This window comes from Benincasa hispida, chromosome 9, assembly GCF_027475165.1.
Source record: "Benincasa hispida cultivar pf3 chromosome 9, pf3_genome.v1.1, whole genome shotgun sequence".
Classification (NCBI taxonomy): Eukaryota; Viridiplantae; Streptophyta; class Magnoliopsida; order Cucurbitales; family Cucurbitaceae; genus Benincasa; species Benincasa hispida.
This window is the reverse complement of record NC_143486.1, coordinates 10,718,569-10,738,892: the sequence shown is the minus strand read 5'-3', so window position 1 is coordinate 10,738,892 and position 20,324 is coordinate 10,718,569. Positions and strand designations below refer to the sequence as shown.

The 20,324-nt window shown below is 34.8% G+C and overlaps 1 protein-coding gene and 1 pseudogene across 2 annotated transcripts; both read left to right on the top strand.

The window, feature by feature from the left end:
* The first annotated feature begins 3,884 nt into the window (after window positions 1-3,884).
* Window positions 3,885-7,875, top strand: LOC120084425 (Pentatricopeptide repeat (PPR) superfamily protein). Of its 2 annotated transcripts, none has more exons than XM_039040203.2 (2): window positions 3,885-5,710; window positions 6,575-7,875. In XM_039040203.2, the coding sequence occupies exon 1, from the start codon at window positions 3,977-3,979 to the stop codon at window positions 5,360-5,362; it is 1,386 nt and encodes a 461-aa protein (XP_038896131.1). In that variant the 5' UTR covers window positions 3,885-3,976; the 3' UTR covers window positions 5,363-5,710; window positions 6,575-7,875. The 2 variants fall into 2 exon arrangements, with proteins under 2 accessions (XP_038896131.1, XP_038896132.1); XM_039040204.2 differs by having other exon boundaries at window positions 3,898-5,710; window positions 6,588-7,875.
* LOC150033624 (putative UPF0481 protein At3g02645) lies at window positions 5,370-7,875 on the top strand (annotated as a pseudogene).
* Window positions 7,876-20,324: the final 12,449 nt, after the last annotated feature.

Sequence of the window (20,324 nt, the reverse complement as noted above, 5' to 3'; positions counted from 1 at the left end):
CAAATTGGGGATTCCCTGCCCCGATCGAGGATCCGCTCCCATGGGAAATTTTGCCAACCCTAATGTCATATCTATTCAAACGCGGTAAAATTTTATAGATTCATTTATTGCCTTTTGTTTTGATTTTTTTCTAATAAAAAGTTTAACCATTCGAAACAAATAGATCAATATTCAATTCTGTTAAATTTTACTTTAAATGAATTTTTAATTTTTTCAAATATTAACGGTAAACATTAAATTAAACTTAAATGAAACGAGCAAAATTAATAGTGAAATATAATCTTCAAATAATATAAATATTTATTCGAATAAATTGTTAAATTATATTTTTATGTACTTTTAAATAAGATAGTAGTAAATAATTATTTCATGGAAAAAAAAACAAAATAGAATTATTCATATGTATAATCTCGTTTATGTTAGAAAAAATTGAGTGTACATAAAATACTATCAAATAAATTATCTACAATGTTTTAAGAAGGAAAAGCTTCAAATAGTTTTTTTTTTTTTTTACTTGTATTTATATGTGTTCTCAAACAAGTAATTAGTAAACAATCATATCTTCTTAAAAATTTAAAAAAAAAAACAAAAACAAAAAGGAATTAGTTAGAAACATATCTTGATTCAATTTAATTTGTTTTTAACATCCATAAAGTTCGCATAATTGAGATCATTATTGTCATATGAGAAAAAATAATAATAAAATCAGCTGACCTTTAATTTTGGAGAAAAATCTTAAAAATATTTTTTTTGAGTTGTATTTACATGCTTCTCCATATATGTTATCAGTATCTCATTCCTATTTTTTTTAATACACTTTCATAAAATATAACTATATCGTTTTATCTAACAAAATAAATTTCTAAATTTTCTTATAGACAACAAAAATTTTTAATTTTCATTTAGAAGACTTTGTACTCTCTAATAAAATGAAGCTTGGAGAAAAAAAAACAAAATATATGTATTTATTACGTGGAATGGTGCAAGAAAGAGAAATGTATAACTCTTATAGGAAGGAATTTGTATTTATTAAAAGATGAGTATAAATGGTTTTAAATCTCAATTTACTCATTATTTGGTAATAAAAATTAAAAAGAGAGAGAGAAAAAAAACAAAGGATATTAGAACAAAATAGAATTGTTGAAAGATCTAATGACAAAAGGGAATGTAAAGTAAAATGAAAAAAACCAATAAAGGTACCAAAAAAAAAATGAATGAGGATATAATGACAAAGTAGGATTGGTTAAAAACGCTAAAGAGTAAAATGACATTTATTGAAAAAATTAGGGGTAAAGAGGGAAATTAAAAATTCTCCCCTCTTAGCTCATTTTAACATAGTATAGATTGGAAGTATAAGAACTTAATTAAATAGAAAGTGCTACAATGAACTTAGCTCAGTTAGACATGTCCACGGGGTGGGGCAAGGACGGGGAAGCCATCCCTGTGCCTGTCCCCGCCCCCTATACCATTTTCCGTCCCTGCAAATTTTCCCGCGAGAAAAATTCCCCTCCTTTTTTTTGTTAATCAAATTTGGACTTTTCTAATGCAATTCTAATTGAAACAAAACATTTCTTAGTGCAAATTTCAATAGAATATTATCAATTTTTCTATTAAAAACATTTCAAATTTCATAATTCATCAATTATTCTCATTAAAATTCAACATAAACTTAAGTAATAAAAACATCCATTCATAATCCATCAATAATTCTCATTAAAATTCTACTTAAACTTAAATAATAAAAACAACCATCAATAATTGTTTTAAGAAAAGTTACAACATGACAACAAAAACATAATTGTTTAAGACACAACACAACATGACAACATGACAATAACATAACCAAACCAAGCTACCATCAACAAATTTCATCTAAAGATGATTCCCGAAAAAAAAACACAAATATTGTACATATTAATATAAATCAATATTAAATTAATAATAATAATAATACACAAACTTATAACTTACATCATTTGGATCTCTATCCTCAAGAACATTTTCCAAAACTTTAGCATCTATAGGAGTATGCTTATCTATTTAAGACATGTTAAAGAAAAATTAGATCTCAAATTGTAAATAATAAAAGTTTATTATAAATTAAACAATAATACTAATTCATACCTTCCGCCCATAACCAATCTTGAGTACACATCAAAGCTTCCAATAAATTTTCATGAATTTGAGAACAATGTGGACCTACATGTCTACCATCAATACTAAATGCAAATCCAGAAGCATGTTCGTAGTAAGAGCAACCCTAATTCTATTGTTTTCCAAAAACTTCATTGTTTTAATTTTTTCTTCTTCATAAACTTTTATTATATCTCTCCTCATCGTGGTTCTTGAAATCATCTTAAACAACGGTTGAACACCACTCAAAAACTTTCTAAACCCTTTGTGTTCAACCATGTTTATTGGATATTCATGTAAAATTATAGCACAAGCAAGATCTCTTCTAGAAGCTTCATAATCAAAGATGGTCGGATTTAGGACTATTTTTCCTTCATTGATTTTAGTGGGTCTCAAACATGATTGGTTAATGTCTCTTTGTCTCCGTAAGGGACAAATTTTGAAATGGTCATGTAAATGCTTTGTCCCATTTTTAGATTCCTCTCCTAACTTTTTTTCCACAATAATTACATACTGCTTTCATGGTGTCGTTAATTTTTTGTCATTTATAATGATTCCACACTACTGACGTCAACCTATTACTTTTTAGGACATCCCCATTATCATCGGTATCTAATGTAATTGGCGTAGATTGATCATTACTACTAGAAACACTGTTTATTGATGTTGATTCGCTCATGTTCATAGATGTTGGAGTTGAACCACCTTGTTCTAACTCATTATTATTCGATAGAGTCATTTTCAAATTTCAACTACAAATAGTCAAATAGTAACATTCAAAGATCAAACATACCAAAATTTCAAACATACAAAAAAATCAAATTTGAATTTCTAACATATCAGATTTCTAATCATTCAGAAATACTCACATTCAAAGATCAAACATACCAAAAATCAGACATACATTCAGATTTATAACCATTCAGAAATACCAAAAATCAAATAAATAAAATAACTATAACTCATTTTATCTTTTAACGAATCAGATCTGAAAGTAATATTCAGATTTCAGAGTCTCGAACATACCTTGAGGGAAAGTCGGCAGATCGGATAGCAGATCGGTGGCCGAGTGACAGTGAGAAAGAGCCGGCAGAGAGAGATTCGAGTGACTGAACAAGTGATGGTGGACTGGTGGGCGAGTGACTGTGAGGGAGAGCTGATGGTGGGTGTCGACTGAGCAAGTGACTGTGAGGGAGTGACTGAACAAGTGACGATGGGCCGGTAGGCGAGCGACTGAGGGAAAGCCGACGGAGAGAGTAGGGACGAGAGTGGGCGAGTGATTTTCGGAGACTCGGAAGTCGGAGCCGAGAGGGAGAGCTCACACGAAGACGACTCAGATGAGAGACGGAGAGAGTAAACAGTGTAGACGTAGAGACGAGAGTTGAGGAGGGCGAGACCGAGACTAGAGGCACGGGTGGCAGCAGGAAATTTCTTATCTCTTTAGGTTATATATATATACTCGGGGCGGGGTCGGGGATGGGGAATATATATTCCCCATCCCCAGCCCCGAAATGTAAATGGGAAAAAAAATTCCCCACTCCCTCCCCCATTCCTCGTGTATTCGGAGATTCTCCACTCCATTCGGGACAAGTCCTCGTGGGATCGGATGGACATCTATAAGCTTAGTTGTATTGACATACACTCTCAAAATAAGATTAAAAGTTGACTAAAATGGGATTAAAAAAGAAAAAAATCCAAAACCAAAAGTTAGAGAGGAGATTAATCCCTAATCTTTCGGCCTTCATTGGGCAGCTGACCGGCCAGCCCAGGCATTAGGTCTATTGTTCAGAATTCGTATTGCTTTCTCCTGGTCAGAACCAAAACTCAAAATCTCTGCCCGGAAATGCTTCTTTCCTTCGCTTCCCGCCGTTTCTCTCCGTCCATTATCTCCTTCTCCGACGTGTTCCTTCCGCCGGCAACCGTATTCTTTTCCACTAAAACAATCAATCCCATTCCGGAGTTCGGTTTCAAGTTCGACAGCCCGGAATCTCGTTCGACACACACTAATTTCGACCCTCCTACTGTTCGCGAGGCGCTTGATTCTTACTGCAATGACTGGAGGCGATCGTACGAGTTTTTCAACTGGGTCGAATCAGAATGTAAGTTCGATCACACCACCGAGACCTACAATCGCATGCTGGACATTCTCGGTAAGTTCTTCGAGTTCGACCTTTCGTGGGTCTTGATTCACCGTATGCAACAATCCCCGTTTGCGTCACCAGATCACGCCACGTTTCGAATTTTGTTTAAGCGTTATGCGTCGGGGCATTTGGTTAGTGAAGCGATTGATGTTTATGAGAGATTGCGGGAGTTTAAATTGAGGGATGAGACTTCGTTTTGTAATCTTATTGATGCACTTTGTGATTCTAGACATGTCGTTGAAGCTCAGGATTTGTGTTTTGGGAAGAATAGGAAGTTGGATTGTGATTCGAGTACGAAGATTCATAACTTATTTCTTCACGGTTGGCTTAAAATGGGGTGGTGGAGTAAGTGTAGAGAGTTTTGGGAAGAGATGGATAAGAAAGGTGTTCGTAAGGATTTGCATTCGTATTCGATATATATGGATATACTGTGCAAGAGTGGGAAACCTTGGAAGGCTGTTAAATTGTACAAGGAGATGAAAAAGAAGGGAATGAAATTGGATGTAGTGGCCTATAATACGGTGATTCATGCCATTGGGATTTCGGAAGGTGTTGATTTTGCCAGCCGGGTGTTTCATGAGATGAAGGAAATTGGGTGTAAGCCTAACGTTGTGACTTGCAATATTATTATTAAGCTATTTTGTGAGAGCGGAAGATTCAAGGATGCCCATGTGATGCTCGATCAAATGCTTAAGAAGGACTGTCCACCGAATGTTATCACCTATCATTGTTTTTTCAGGTCTCTTGAAAAGCCGAAAGAGATTCTTATGTTATTTGATAGGATGATTAAATTTGGGGTTCATCCAAAAATGGATACCTATGTTATGCTCATGAGGAAATTTGGAAAATGGGGGTTTTTGAGACCAGTGTTTTTGGTGTGGAATAAGATGGAGGAACTTGGGTGTAGCCCAAATGAGTCTGCTTACAATGCTTTGATTGATGCTCTTGTGGAGAAGGGCATGATAGATATGGCTAGGAAGTATGATGAAGAGATGGTAGCAAAAGGTCTTTCGCCTAAGCTGAGAGAGGAATTGGGGACAAAGATGGTGAATGGTGGTTATCATGCCAATGTGAACAGCAACAAGTAGACAGTATATGCGCTTCTTGGTGCTTGTAGACACATCTGATCTTGGGGTATACTATTCCCAGATTAAGATGTTGCAAAAAAAGTTGAGGCTAACTACTTGAACTTTGATCTGGACAGTTCTGTTATACAGAAATTTGAGGGGAGAGATGAATAGAGCACATGGGAACATGTTGTTAAACATCTGATAACGGCGATTAAAACGATATTACTAGTTAAGCTCTAATTTAGAATGTTGAAGTTTGTCCTTTTTTCATTCAGATTAGATATCATTGGCAGGCTATCAATATGTCCAAATGAGTATCCAGTTCTTGAGGCATTTTGCAGATGATCTCTCAGATTCTTCATGGAGGTATCAAATTATTGATGATTGATGAGCACATACCTTTTACGAATTAATTGAAAAACCATATTACCTCTCAAAACAGAGAAGAATTTGTTTTATGGAGTTTGGTTTCTACTTTATCCATGGTAGTACCTTTGCATGGTTTGTTCCGAGTCCTTTTTTTCCGGTAATATATATATATATATATATATATTGGAGGTAGAGAAAGCCTCCTTTAAGGGGGAAAAAACTATAACAAAAGGTGTCCTGAATTCAAGTTAATCTTTGAAATGCAGTGATTATAACAAGGGGCCATATACCATACAAAATCACAGAAAAACCTGAAGCACACTGTTAATTAAGGGGCTGTATAAAAATATTTTGCTTTTATCTCCTATGGTTTCTTTGTAGCCATAAAATCCACAAGAAATCTCAAATTGCACAGTTCCAAAGCATTTTTGTGTCATCTTTCAACCACCATCCTGATTGAACTGTGGGAAGCGAATTATCAATCTAAAAATTATACATATTTATTTTTATAGCTTTCCTGACTTCAATCTAAAAATTATTACATTTCCACATCCATGTAGTAGGTAATCAGTTGCTTCCCTTTTTTCCCTACCGTCATTTCTGTCCTTTTCTGACCTTTAATTGTTGTATGGGCTTAAAAAATAACACATTAAACCACGTTTTTTGATGTTATTTATTTCCCCTGCCTGAGGACTAGAAAACTTTGTTGGCATTGTGTCAACCGTCGGCTAAAAAATCAGTAAAGGATCGTTTCAGAACACATTAGCCTTAATGAAAGAGAATTAAATTGTTCACTAGCGATGATTTATTGATGGTTTGTATGCTTATAAGATATAAATCCTCCAACTCCCTAATTGCCAGGTACCCATTGCAGAGATAATTACCATCCCAGTGCTCAACCATGAGTTTCTCCACGATTACATTCTCTTCCTGCTGGAAATTCTTGGGGATTGACCTCAGGTTTTGATGAGGAATGATGGGTCATTCAAATTCGTCAATCCTTAGATGAAGAAGAGCCCGAGGAAGACATAGGAATTCCAGTATGCATATTCAATGTCCCTAAGTCTCTTATGGTCATTGATCCTGATTCCTATACTCCACAGGAAGTGGCAATTGGTCCATACCATCACTGGCGCCAAGAGCTGTATGAGATGGAGAGGTACAAGATTGCTGCAGCCAAAAGAGCTCAAAAACAGCTCCAAAGCCTCAAGTTTCACGATCTCGTTGAGAAGTTGACCAAGTACGAGCAAAAGACCCGGGCGTGCTACCACAGATAGATACCTCAATTTCAACAGCGAAACATTTGCTTGGATGATGGCCACCGGTGCCTCCTTCCTACTCGGTCCTCCGAGTATATACCATCGAAGAAAAGAGTATCTCAAGGGTTTCCTCAATGTTGTCATATTTGGTAGATTATGAGGGAAGGAAGTCAGCACATAATGCCATTCTGAGAGACTGAGTAATGCTTGAGAATCAGATACCTTTATTTGTTTTGTGAAAGATGATGGAACTTCAATCTTCAGCTCTTCTTGAACCAGCAGATCAATTGTTGCTTTCTATGTTGCTGGGACTGTATGAAGATCTTTCTCCTTTCATGGTGATGGAAGTTGGTGGAACTTCAAGTGTCGGTCTCGGAATGCTTTCATTTGCTTGATTTTTTGTACAGAATGATTACTCCAAAGTTGGCTGACCCATTGGAGACAATTGAAGACGATCAAAATCAAAGGGAACCCGCCAAAGAAAACGTTGAAAGCACCTTTGAGCACTTATTCAGTCCCTTGAGTAGACTTGGAAGTGAAATTTGGAAGATTCTATCAAAGTTAAACGAAGGTTCGGTAGATTTATTCAGAATAATAGTTAGTTCTAGACCCATGCAAGTGATCTTCAAACTGCCATGGACAATCGTCTCTAAAGTTCCTGCCTCTCGAACCCCTATATTCACTGAGAAAGGGCGAAGAAAATGATCTAGAAAAGATGGAAAAGTTAGACTTCCTTTGTTGGAGGAAGTAACAATTCCTTGGGTGTTCGATTAAGAAGGACAAGCACAAATACAGATACATGATATAGATACGATATGATATGGTGATATGTTAATTTTTAAAAAACTAAGATACGGATACGTTGAAAATACATTATATATAATGTTTAATTAATTGCTATAATACTTATTTTAAATTAGATTAAAATATATTAAAAAAGAGAGTGAAAATTTAAAAAAAAATCCAGTAATGTTGGGTGATTGTTGAGCGACTAGAGTAGATGGTACGAAAGAAGTAGAAGATGAAGATTGAAGAATGAAGTTGAGGATGAAGGAGTTGTGAATCATGATTTAAATAGTGAGAGAGAAAGGAAAAAATGAAGATTTAATTACGTTTTGGGTTTTTTTTTTTTTTTATCATTTTTAATTTATTTTGTTTTGGATTGTTCAATTTAAGTGTACTTTTATGTTTGAAAGTGATTTTAAAATGGTTGAAATCACCTTTGTTATTTTCAAAATCACTGTGAAACATGTTTAATCCTTCAAAACTAATTTTGACGATATGATAATTGCATTTAAAAGTGAAATTTAAAACTAAATTAATTTTGAGTATTTAAAAGTGTGTTTTCGAGTGATTTTAAAAATAAAAATGATGATTTTTGATGATTTTAGAATCATTCTTAAACACGTATTAAAATAAAATGGGTTGTGGGTTGGGCTTAAATTAGAAAAAAAAATTGACCAACGTATCTCCTCCACGTATCTGAAAGCAAATAATAATAATAATAATAAAAAGTAGATACTTTAAATCACGTATCAGATACGTATCTATCACGTATCTGGATGTATCCGTATCTGATACTGGTTTTCAGCACAATTAGAAGTATATATGTATCCTAGGTGTTCGAGCTTACAAAATTGGGTGTGTGTTTCTTGCCCATCGATGGAGGTGTCTTAGTCGTTGCCTTTGACTCAAAGGTAATGATATTTTACCTTCCCAAAATTAACCTTGATATGAACTCTGAAGTAGTATTGAGAAACTTGGTAGCATACGAAGCTTAAAAAACATCAGGGCCTTTGGTTTTCACCTGTTTCATTGGACTAATGAATGGCATCATCGATTCTGAGGAGGATGTGAAATTGCTGAAGGAAAAAGGAATATAAATGCATAATCTATGGTGGGTTTTAAAACTATATGACATACAATATGACATATAAGATAAAACATACATCACATGTAGGAATATAAATGCATAATTTATGGTGGGTTTTAAAACTATATGACATACAATATAACATATAAGTGATAACTTGTAGAAATACAAGTTATTTATGCTGTTTTATTTAGATATTGCGACCAAAAGAAAGGAAAGTTGCGTCAATTGTATGGAAATTAGCTAAGAAATGCAAGAATTATAAATTGTCGTCAATACACCCACTAACACCATCGCAATGATAGAAAAGAATATTTCAAGTCTATTTTGCAGGAAATCAAGTCACCGCATACGTTCATGACTCAAGATAAAAAGAACAACGCATCTGCGTCGCATTGCGCCAATCATTTAGGAATGAATTGACGATCAACGCAATGACGGCGCATGCGACAATCGATCAAGAGCTTTGCGATCAATGCAAATTCAATCGCATGCGGTAATAAAAAACAACACTGCATGCGGACAAACGATCGAAGATGCAAAAGAGCAACGTAATTACGGAGGATCCAGACATGTGTACAGTTGACCGTTGTGCATTTCTGATGGGATTGATCACGTAACAGAAGGAATATTCATTCCTCCATTTCCGGAATTACCATAACAATAAGTGAGGTCCACAAGTCAGAGAGTCAAAGCTGAGCCTATAAATAGCCTGTGAAATTCCATTGAGAAAATATACTTGATACGAGGCTATTTTGTTATTTATATATTGAGAGAAAGGCTGATCTAAGTGCTGATCGGAGAAGATTCGGGAAGAAAAGGGGCAAGGCTAAGAGGTGAGTCTCAGGGCGAATCATTCCAAATCCCCGTCGTGAAGCTATGTACCTAAATCAACTCTACCGATTTAGCAAGCCTGAGAGGGACGCTCATCCTTCCATTCACTCCATATGCCGGCAAGAGATTTCTCCATCCAGATCTGTGTCAAGACGTTGACATTCTTTTGTATTTATTTTTATCTCTATCATCAATTGTATCTCATCTTCTTAGTCTAAATCATCCATACCATGTATCAGACGCTTGATTCTATAATTAAATGTCAGTATCATTTTCATCTCCATATTTCTGTCCACTTCCGTTCCTCCATTAATTGCTTTCTCCACGATGTTTTCTTAATCCATTGGTAATTAGAATGAATTAAACAAGTAAATTAATCTGTGCTAAAGGAATAAATATGTTTAGCTAGAGCATGCTAGACAACATCTTCACCTATGAGAGTAAAAGTGAAGATGTCATTCTGATCTATCGAGAGAAGGTTAGAAGAATGCATTAACTAAAACAACAAGTACTTTCAGAGATGGAAGCAACCTTGCGTTCATTACGTTCATCCCTGTTTCACCACAGAGATGTGGGGACACGGCCGATCACCGAGAGGTGTATGCCAAGAGAAAGCGAAACCGTAGTTATATCTTTAACGCAATTAATGAACTTGCGATGTTTGTACTAATTGTCTTTTCTTTTTCTGTGTCGTACATAAAGCCTTGCCACTGCATAACACGATTCTTTGTATAATCTTCACAGTCAGTCTCAAACTCGATATCATGTATCATGTAACCTATAACTTGTATCATCATAGTTTAGGTTTACTTTTATCGCATTTTATTTCATTACCGCAACTTTACTTTACCGCATATTTTACTTTACCGCAATTTTAAATATCTGTATAAACTAATCTTTTATTAATTGAAAAAACCCCGGTTGCATGTATCACAAATGTAACACATTAATTACGCAATCCCTGTGTTCGACCTTGGTTCATTTCGAGAAACTTGCGATGAAATTATACTTAGTTTCAACACAAGGAAACTTATGACAACGCATAGCATACTATAAACATTTCACTAATAATGCATACATCTAGAAGTAGTATCATATATCATAATCATCTCATAAAGTATGCATGAGCAACAACACAATATAAGATTACATTTTGCGTTACAAGTTTAGGGCAACATGAGCTTGTAGCACATCATCAAGCATGCACATTACATTCATCAAATTTCGTGTCAACAAGTTTATGGACATGGACTTGTTCATTCATTCACATTTAAATTCTATGTCATCAAGTTTATGGCGCCGTTGCCGGGGATTACTAACGGTTAGTGTTGACTGTAGTATGTGCAGGACATATCTCTTTGTACTGGCTGTTTATCGCGGAGAGTAGTCTGACGGTTTATTAGTACTGGAGCGATCCAGAAATTTTAAGCTGACCTAGAGATCAGGTGTATTTTTCGCGCAGGAGCACATCAAAACCAGATTAAGCGCCGGAAATTCAAGACCTACGGTTCCGGATAATGCAAGGTTTGAGAAATGTGCAACGCATTCTCCATACCTGGTGCGATTCCCGAAAGAAGTAGATCATATCTCTCCCCGTATACACTGCGGGATGAGGCAAAGAGGTGAACAATGTCCTTGATGGCATTGTTCAAGCAAGCTTGACCCCCTGCAGGGGATGCTATTGCGGTAACTATGAAAAACTTCTTTCAATCAGAATCCCCATATCTATTTTACTTGCTTTCTTTACAGCTTTCTTTTACCGCTTTCTAAATTGCGTTATTTACTGTTTATTAGGATTAGCTTTTAATGCTTTCTGTATTTTCCTTCAATTTAATTCAATTGTGTACTTCCATGTCATGTTTAATTTCTTTAATTTACATGCATTAGTAGTGCTGTTCTTAAAATTTTTGTGAATGACTGAATAAAACAATGAATACTGCAAAGTCTTCTTGACTTGTGTTATTGATGAATTAAAAAGGAAAAATAAAAATTGGAATAATGAATTGCAGTTATCCTTTGAATTTGATTCAGATGTCAACGCAAGGGAAACCTAGAAAAATAAAAATTGGTATTAAAAAAAAAAGTTTTTTTCATATATACTCCAATGTCAGCACAAGGGAAACCTTAAAAACATTTTCAACCTGATAAGAGTTAAGTTGTGAAAGAAGCCTGCTCGTAGTCGGTTATTCGCATGACACCTGTGGGAGCAAGCCAAAACGAAGGTGGGTTTCCAAGAACAACACAATATGAAAAGAGAAAAAATGAAAAAAAAATAATAATAAAAGAATGCAAGAGACAACTCCTCTGAAAATCATGAGTTAAAGTTGAAATTGGCACACAACAGTAGTTGGATGTTCGTATGACACCCGTGGGAGCAAGCCAAAACGAAGGGTGTAACCATGATCAACAGTCTTTAATAAATGATGCAAAGTTTGACCACTGCATCCAGACGCATCAAGTTGTTTTGATAAGAAGAGGTAAACATTCTTTTTAAAACTAGAAAAGCATTTTTTGAGCAGAAATTTGTAGTATAGAAGAATAAAGTAGGGCTTTGTTATGAATTTTCAAGGATAGAAAGAAATTACGATGTTAAGTAATGTTACCTAGTGGATCATTTGGAGCAACCAATCGACGCAAAACTTAGGATAAGAATTGAGCATTATTGCCTTAGTAGAAGATATGCTTGAGGACAAGCATATATCTAAATTTAGGGGTGTGATAACTTGTAGAAGTACAAGTTATTTATGTTGCTTTATTAGATATTGCGACCAAAAGAAAGGAAAGTTGCGTCAATTGTATAGAAATAGCTAAAAAATGCGAGAATTATAAATTGTCGTCAATACACCTACTAACACCATTGCAATGGTAGAAAAGAATATTCCAAGTCTGTTTTGCAGGAAATCAAGTCACCGTATGCGTTCATAGCTCAAGATAAAACGAACAACGCATCTACGTCGCATTGCGCCAATCATTCAGGAATGAATAGACGATCAACGCAATGACGGCGCATGCAACAATCGATCAAGAGCTTTGCAATCAACGCAACTTCAATCGCATGCGGTAATAAAAAACAACACCGCATGCGGACAGACGATCAAAGATGCAAAAGAGCAACGTAATTGTGGAGGATCCAGACACGTGTACAACTGACCGTTGTGCATTTCTGACGGGATTGATCGCGTAACAGAAGGAATATTCATTCCACCATTTCCGGAATTACCATAACAATAAGTGAGGTCTATAAGTCAGAGAGTCAAAGATGAGCCTATAAATAGCCTGTGATATTCCGTTAAGAAAATATACTTGATACGAGGCTATTTTGTTATTTGTATATTGAGAGAGAAGCTGATCTGAGTGCTGATCGGAGAAGATCCGAGAAGAAAAGGGGCAAGGCCGAGAGGTGAGTCTCAGGGTGAATCATTCCAAATCCCCATCGTGAAGCTCTGTACCTAGATCAACTCTACCAGTTGAGTAAGCCTGAGAGGGACGCTCATCCTTCCATTCACTCCATACGCCGACAAGTGATTTCTCCATCCAGATCTGTGTCAAGACGTTGGCACTCTTCTGTATTTGTTTCTATTTCTATCATCAATTGTATCTCATCTTCTTAGTCTAAATCATTCACACCATGTATCAGACGCTTGATTTTATAATTAAATGTCATGATCATTTTCATCTCCATATTTCTGCCCACTTCCGTTTCTCAATTAATTGCTTTCTCCAAGATGTTTTCTTAATCCCTTGGTAATTAGAATGAATTAAACAAGTAAATTAATCCGTGCTAAAGGAATAAATATGTTTAGTTAGAGCATGCTAGACGACATCTTCACCTGTGAGAGCAGAAGTGAAGATGCCATTCTGATCTGTCGAGAGAAGGTTAGAAGAATGCGTTAACTAAAGCGAGAAGTACTTCCAGAGATGGAAGCAACCTTGCGTTCATTACATTTATCCCTGTTTCACCACAGAGATGTGGGGACACGGCCGATCACCGAAAGGTGTACACCAAGGGAAAGCAGAACCGTAGTTATATTTTTAAAGCAATTAATGAACTTGCGATGTTTGTACTAATTGTCTTTTCTCTTTCTGCATCGTAAATAAAGCCTTGCCACCGCATAACACGATTCTTTGTATAATCTTCACAGTCAGTCTCAAACTCGATATTATGTATCATGTAACCTATATCTTGTATCATCATAGCTTAGGTTTACTTTTATCGTATTTTATTTCATTACCGCAACTTTATTTTACCGCATATTTTATTTTACCGCAATTTTAAATATCTGTATAAACTAATCTTTTATTAATTGAAAAACCCCCGGTCGCATATATCACAAATGTAACACATTAACTATACAATCCCTGTGTTCGACCTCAGTTCATTTCAAGAAACTTGCTTTAAAATTATACTTGGTTTCAACGCAAGGAAACTTGTGACAACATATAGCATACTACAAGCATTTCATTAATAACGCATACATCTAGAAGTAGTATCGTATATCATAATCATCGCATAAAGTGTGCATGAGAAACAACACAACATAAGATTACATTTTGCGTTACAAGTTTAGGGCAACATGAGCTTGTAGCACATCATTAAGCATGCACATTACATTCATCAAATTTCGTGTCAACAAGTTTATGGACATGGACTTGTTCATTCATTCACATTTAAATTCTATGTCATCAATAAGATAATACGTACATCACATATATATTTACACTAACAGTTAATGGACCAAGATATGACACCTAAAAAAGATAAAATAAAAGGCTATCTATTATAAGAGCAAGAGTCATCTGGTTCAAAATAGGTGAACCAGGCCTTGAACCACTCGAACCAAACCGCCCTTCAACGAACCCTATACAGTGATCGTGTAGTAAACTGGATATGTGATCTTGTAGCAAATGCTACACTATCGTCGAAGCAGTTCTCTGCAACACTTCTTTGAAGCTCCTTTGGAATAGCATGAGCGACTCAAACTTATGAATTATAGACTCTATAGCAAGAATACGCCTAAAAACACATGGGCCTTTATAAACCAAATTTGTAAACAAAGAAAGCCTTAAAACAGACTATCCTATCTCAAAACATCCATCAACAAAATCACATTCACAACCATTCATCACATGAAAATAGAGCGTAAAATTTGTAAAACTCACCATCATTGTAAAATCGATTCAATAGAAAAAAATGGAATTTGGGATCATATAACCAGCAACCTGACTCTGATACCAATTGAAGAAACCCATTCTGAAGGGAACCGTAAGTGAAAGTAAGATCAACCTAAATTCCATTTTCATTGAATGTGAGATTTACAGTCAAACGAGAACAAGATATGCATTTATATATGAATTATAGCATGCTATCAAAAGGTATTAGAAACCTTACCTTTGAAGACCTTTCTTCAAGATTCCCTCGAATAGCACACAAACGACTCGAAGACTTTCTTCAAGAAAACTTCGAACAAGAACGAACATGACCACAAAGACATCCTCGGTATTCTCAAGCTAAGAACCCAGGAGTGGTGAGCTCTTGCTATTTTGGATTGAGGGAAACTTAGTAGAGAGGAGAAAGGTGATTTGCAAATTGTTCAGCAACAATTCCAAAACACAGAACTCTTTTGTTTCTTTTCTCATTGTCGGTCTTGATAATCAGATTATTGGAAGAAGGAGACTCTCTTCTGTCTTTCAAAGAACCAAATACCACAATCACCCACGAGAAAAGAGGGCGAGAGAGTTAACTCTCTCTCTCATTTTTATTTAAAATAAACTAAAAATGATATTTGATATATATAAATATAAGTATGATAACTAACTTATATATATATATATATATAAATATAATTAAATTATATGTTATATCATATATAACATATAACCTATAGATTTAATATTGTATCACATACAATATAACCTATAGTTTCTTTTTTTTCTAATATGGTATTTAATATAAATCACACTTACCGAGATATATCATTATAGCTCAGTGATGGAGTAAATAAGCATGTAGCAGAAGAAATCAGAATCAATAAACACTCTAACTATACTTAATTTGAGTTTAAAAGCATGCATGAAAACTATTTTCAAGAAAATAGGGTTTCAAAAGCCAATACCATTGTAGATCTCTTCAGTCACAGCTTCCCTCCACGGATTGGATCTCCAAAACACCAGTAGACTCTACAAAGATCTTCTTTACTATCCTCTAACTTGGATTGAGAGGTGAAATCTTTGGATTAGCTTAATTAGGTGAAGGGAGTGAGGGGGGTTTGAGAGAGAGTGCATAATTTTGAAATTCAAAATGCATGAAGAACTTCAAATTCTAAAAATTGAAGTTTTTAAAGAACTAAATCATGCAAGCACTTTGTTAATAAGCTTGATGACACTTCATAAACTACTAACAAAGTGGACTTAGGTGTTAATTTATGGATAATTCCACTCAAAACCACAAAAAATTGGACATTTCCATTCAAAGTTAAAAGATCATTTTAATTCTTGGATTTTATCTATTTAATTTTACATTTAAAGTTAAATTTAAATAAATCCAAAAGAATTGAATTCAAAAATTGAATTTCAAATCTAAAATGATTTATTAATTTAATTTAATTAATTAAACAAATTTAACTAATTAAATATTAATTTAATATCAAATATTAAATTAATAAAACACCTACTTTAGACATGAATCCTATTCATGTAATCAATATTTAAATATTTTATATTCTCCAAATACATTTAAATTCGATAAATTTAAATGTTTTAATTATATCAAATATAATTAACCAAATCCTAAATTGAATTTGAACACTTCAAATTCAAAACCCTAATTTCGATTTTGAACATTTTATATTCGCTCAATTTACTAATCCAAGGTATAATTTTATGAGCTAGTAGAGGGACCTTATGGACCTACAGATCATGAGCTCCAACAATTTGAGATTAATTAACTAAACTCTTTAGACCGAATTAATCAAGATTCGTTAACTACCGAGACATTCCATTATAGCTCGATAGTTGCACTCTCCCCATTGTGGATATATTTCTGTCCACTTAACCATAATCAGTAAGTTGAACCTTCACAGATTGTTTGTATTTACAACTAGGTCAAAATTACTGTTTTACCCCTATAAATACATCTTGTTCCTTAAGCTCCCACTGATCCTCTATTGAACAATTGGTTTATAGTCCAACTAATAAACCATGTCCCTCTTGGCCATGAGAGGACGAGGCCCCATTTTTTAAAACCAGAAATCAGTACTTAAGGGAACAACCTATTTGCTAATCATAAATCGGGTAGAAGTGAATTCCATCTTGCAAGATTATATCCCCAGCTATCTATCCGATCTTATCCTTAAAATGGGAGGCTTATTGAACAGTGTTGTTGAATTACTCTCACCTATGCAGATCAAAGGATAATCCCGAATAAATAGGAGTTCATAGTTAGCTCAAGATTAAGATCGAGTTACCATAGGTCATTGAAATTGAAATAGTCGATTGTAATAGTAAACGGTTGTTATAAAGAAAAGTGACTATTTCGAGGTCCGGTCTTATGCAAACATCATTTTCATAGATGCCTCCACTCGCATGTCTCCACATGAATGATTTTGAGATCACATCATTTGTATCAGTATACAAAGTGGGTCACATCCATAATGTCACTAGGATGAAGTAACAAATCTCATCAATATATTTATAGACCATTTTGGCTATAAACTAAAACTTGATCCATATTTATGTTTCTACATAAAGTTAAAGTATTCATACTATAGCTATAGATTTGTTTATTGGATTTTACAACAGAATGCAATATCAATAACATTTTATTGAATGAACAACTCAATAATACTTTTATTGATAAATAGAATATGTTTCCAATATTTATGAACTGCGAGTTTTAGGACATTCCCAATAATCTCCCACTAGACTAATACTCCAGTGAGTTACAAATATATACAAAAATATAATGTACACAATGTTGAGATTAAGAGAGAAAATACAATAAGCTAAGGCATCTATATGCCCTTGACATTCTTCTACTTGCCCTAGATTATGAAGCTCGTAGTCCTAGTCCGATCAGGTGGCCCTCGAACACTTTAGTTGTGAGGGCCTTCGTAAATGGATTAGAAAGATTATCTTCAGAGGCTATATGTGTGACTATCACATCTCTTCGATGTACTATTTTCTTGATGAGATGGTACATTTTCTCGATATGTTTTCTGCGTTTGAGGCTTCTTGGTTCCTTTGAATTGGCAACTGCTCCACTGTTATCACGAGAGTTATAAGCAAATGCATATTTAGAAACATTTCCAAATCTATCAGGAACTTGCATAGTCATACGACTTCTTTAGCTACTTCACATGCAGCTACGTATTCAGCTTCCATCGTGGAGTCAGCGATATAACTCAGCTTGATGCTTATCCACACTATAGCTCCTCCGTTAAGAGTGAAAACTGATCCTGAAGTAGATTTCCTAGAATCTACATCAGTTTGTAAATAAGATCAGTGTATCCTGTAAATCCTTAGGTCCATACATGAGCATGTAGTCCCTCGTTCTCCTTAGATACTTGAGGATGTTCTTAATAACAGTCCAATGACTGTGTCCAAGGTTAGATTAAAATATGCTGACTATTCCAACTGTAAAGCATATGTCAAGATGTGTACACAACATAGCGTACATCAGGCTCTCAACTATGATGCATATGGAATTATTTTCATTTCCTTAACTTCTTAAGGTGTCTTAGGACACTGTTCCTTTGAAAAATTAATTCCATGTCTAAAAGGTAATATACCCTTTTTGGAATTTTACATATTATACCATGACAACATCTTGTCAATATAAGATGCTTGAGATAGCGCTAGCGTTCTGTTCTTGCGATTTCGAACAATATAGATTCCAAGAATATACTGTGCATTTTCTAATTATTTCATTTGGAATTGCGATGCTAGCCATCTTTTTACGTCAGTAAGAAAAATTGTCTCATTCTCGATGAACAGGATATCATCAACATAAAGGATTAGGAAAGCTATAGTTTTGTTGGCTATCTTCTTGTAAACACAAGTTCGTCAATATTTTGCTCAAAACCATAAGATTTGATCGCAGTGTAAAATCTTATATTCGAGGATCTAGATGCTTGTTTTAACCCATAAATGGATCTTTTAAGCTTACAAACTTTTTACTCTTGACTCTGTTCAATAAACCCTTTTGGTTGAGACATGTAAATACTTTCATCAAAATGGCCATTCAGAAAGGTTGTCTTGGCATCCATTTGCCATATTTCTTAGTCATAAAATGCAACAACAGATAAAAGTATTCTTATAGATTTTATCATGGCAACAGGAGAGAAGGTTTCTTCATAGTCTATCCCCTCTCTTTGGGTAAAACCTTTTGCCATGAGTCTGGCTTTATAGGTTTGCACCTTACCAGTTTGGTCAGGTTTTTCTCTTGTAGATCTACATGCAACCAATGGATTTGATCCCATCTGGTTGATCTATAAGTTTCCAGACAGAATTAAAGTACATTGACTCCATTTCTAGGTCCATGGCTTCAGTCCATCGATCTCTATCTACATCTTCCATTGCCTGTTTCAAGGTTAATGGATCCTCTAAGCCATCATCAGGTATGATGACATAAGTTTATGCTAAACCCATGTATTGATCAGGTTTTCGTACAACTCTTCCACTATATCGAGGCATCCTCAACTCTTGAGAAGGATGTGATGGAGCAACAACTGTTGTTGATGGACCAGCTTGATCAACAACTCTTATTGAATTTGTAGTTTCTCTAGACATTTCATTGAATACTAGTTTACTGCGAGGTTGATAATTCCTAATATGATATTCTTCTAAGAATGTAGCATTTGTCGATACAAATACATTATCTTCTTGAGGATCATAAAAACATCCACCTTTTGTTTCTTTAGGGTATCTTACAAATAGATATAATTTTGAACGTTATTCCAATTTCTTAGGATTTTACACCGACACATGTGCCAGGCATCCCCAGATTCTAAAGTGATGTAAACTACCTTTACGTCCTCTCCATAACTCATATGGTGTTTTTGAAACACTTTTTAAGGGAACCATGTTCAAAATATATACTAGAGTCTGCACTGCATACCCCCATGGGGTAACTGAGCGTAACTCATCATCGAACGAACCATATCCAACAAGGTTCAATTTCTCCTTTCTGCAATACCATTCTGTTGTGGTGTTTTAGGAACTGTGAATTGGGTTCGAATTCCATGATTTACCAGATAGTTTTGGAATTGTAAACCCATATACTCACCACCTTGATCTGATCGAAGTGTTTTGATTCTTTTACCTAATAAGTTTTCAACTTCTATCTTAAATTCTTTTAACTTTTCAAGAGTTTCAGACTTGTGACTCATTAGATAAATATATTCATACCTTGAATAATCATCAACAAAATTGACAAAATATACATATCCTCCTCGAGCTTTAACATTCATCGAACCACCAAGGTCTAAATGTATAAGTTCTAAGGGTTCTTGGGCTCTAAGACCTTTTCCTGTAAAAAAAATCTTTTAGTCATTTTAACCTCAAGACATGATTCACACGGAGGCAATGAACTGTCTTCTAACTAATTTAGATGACCGTTTTCTACCAGTCTCTCAATCATGTTGAGATT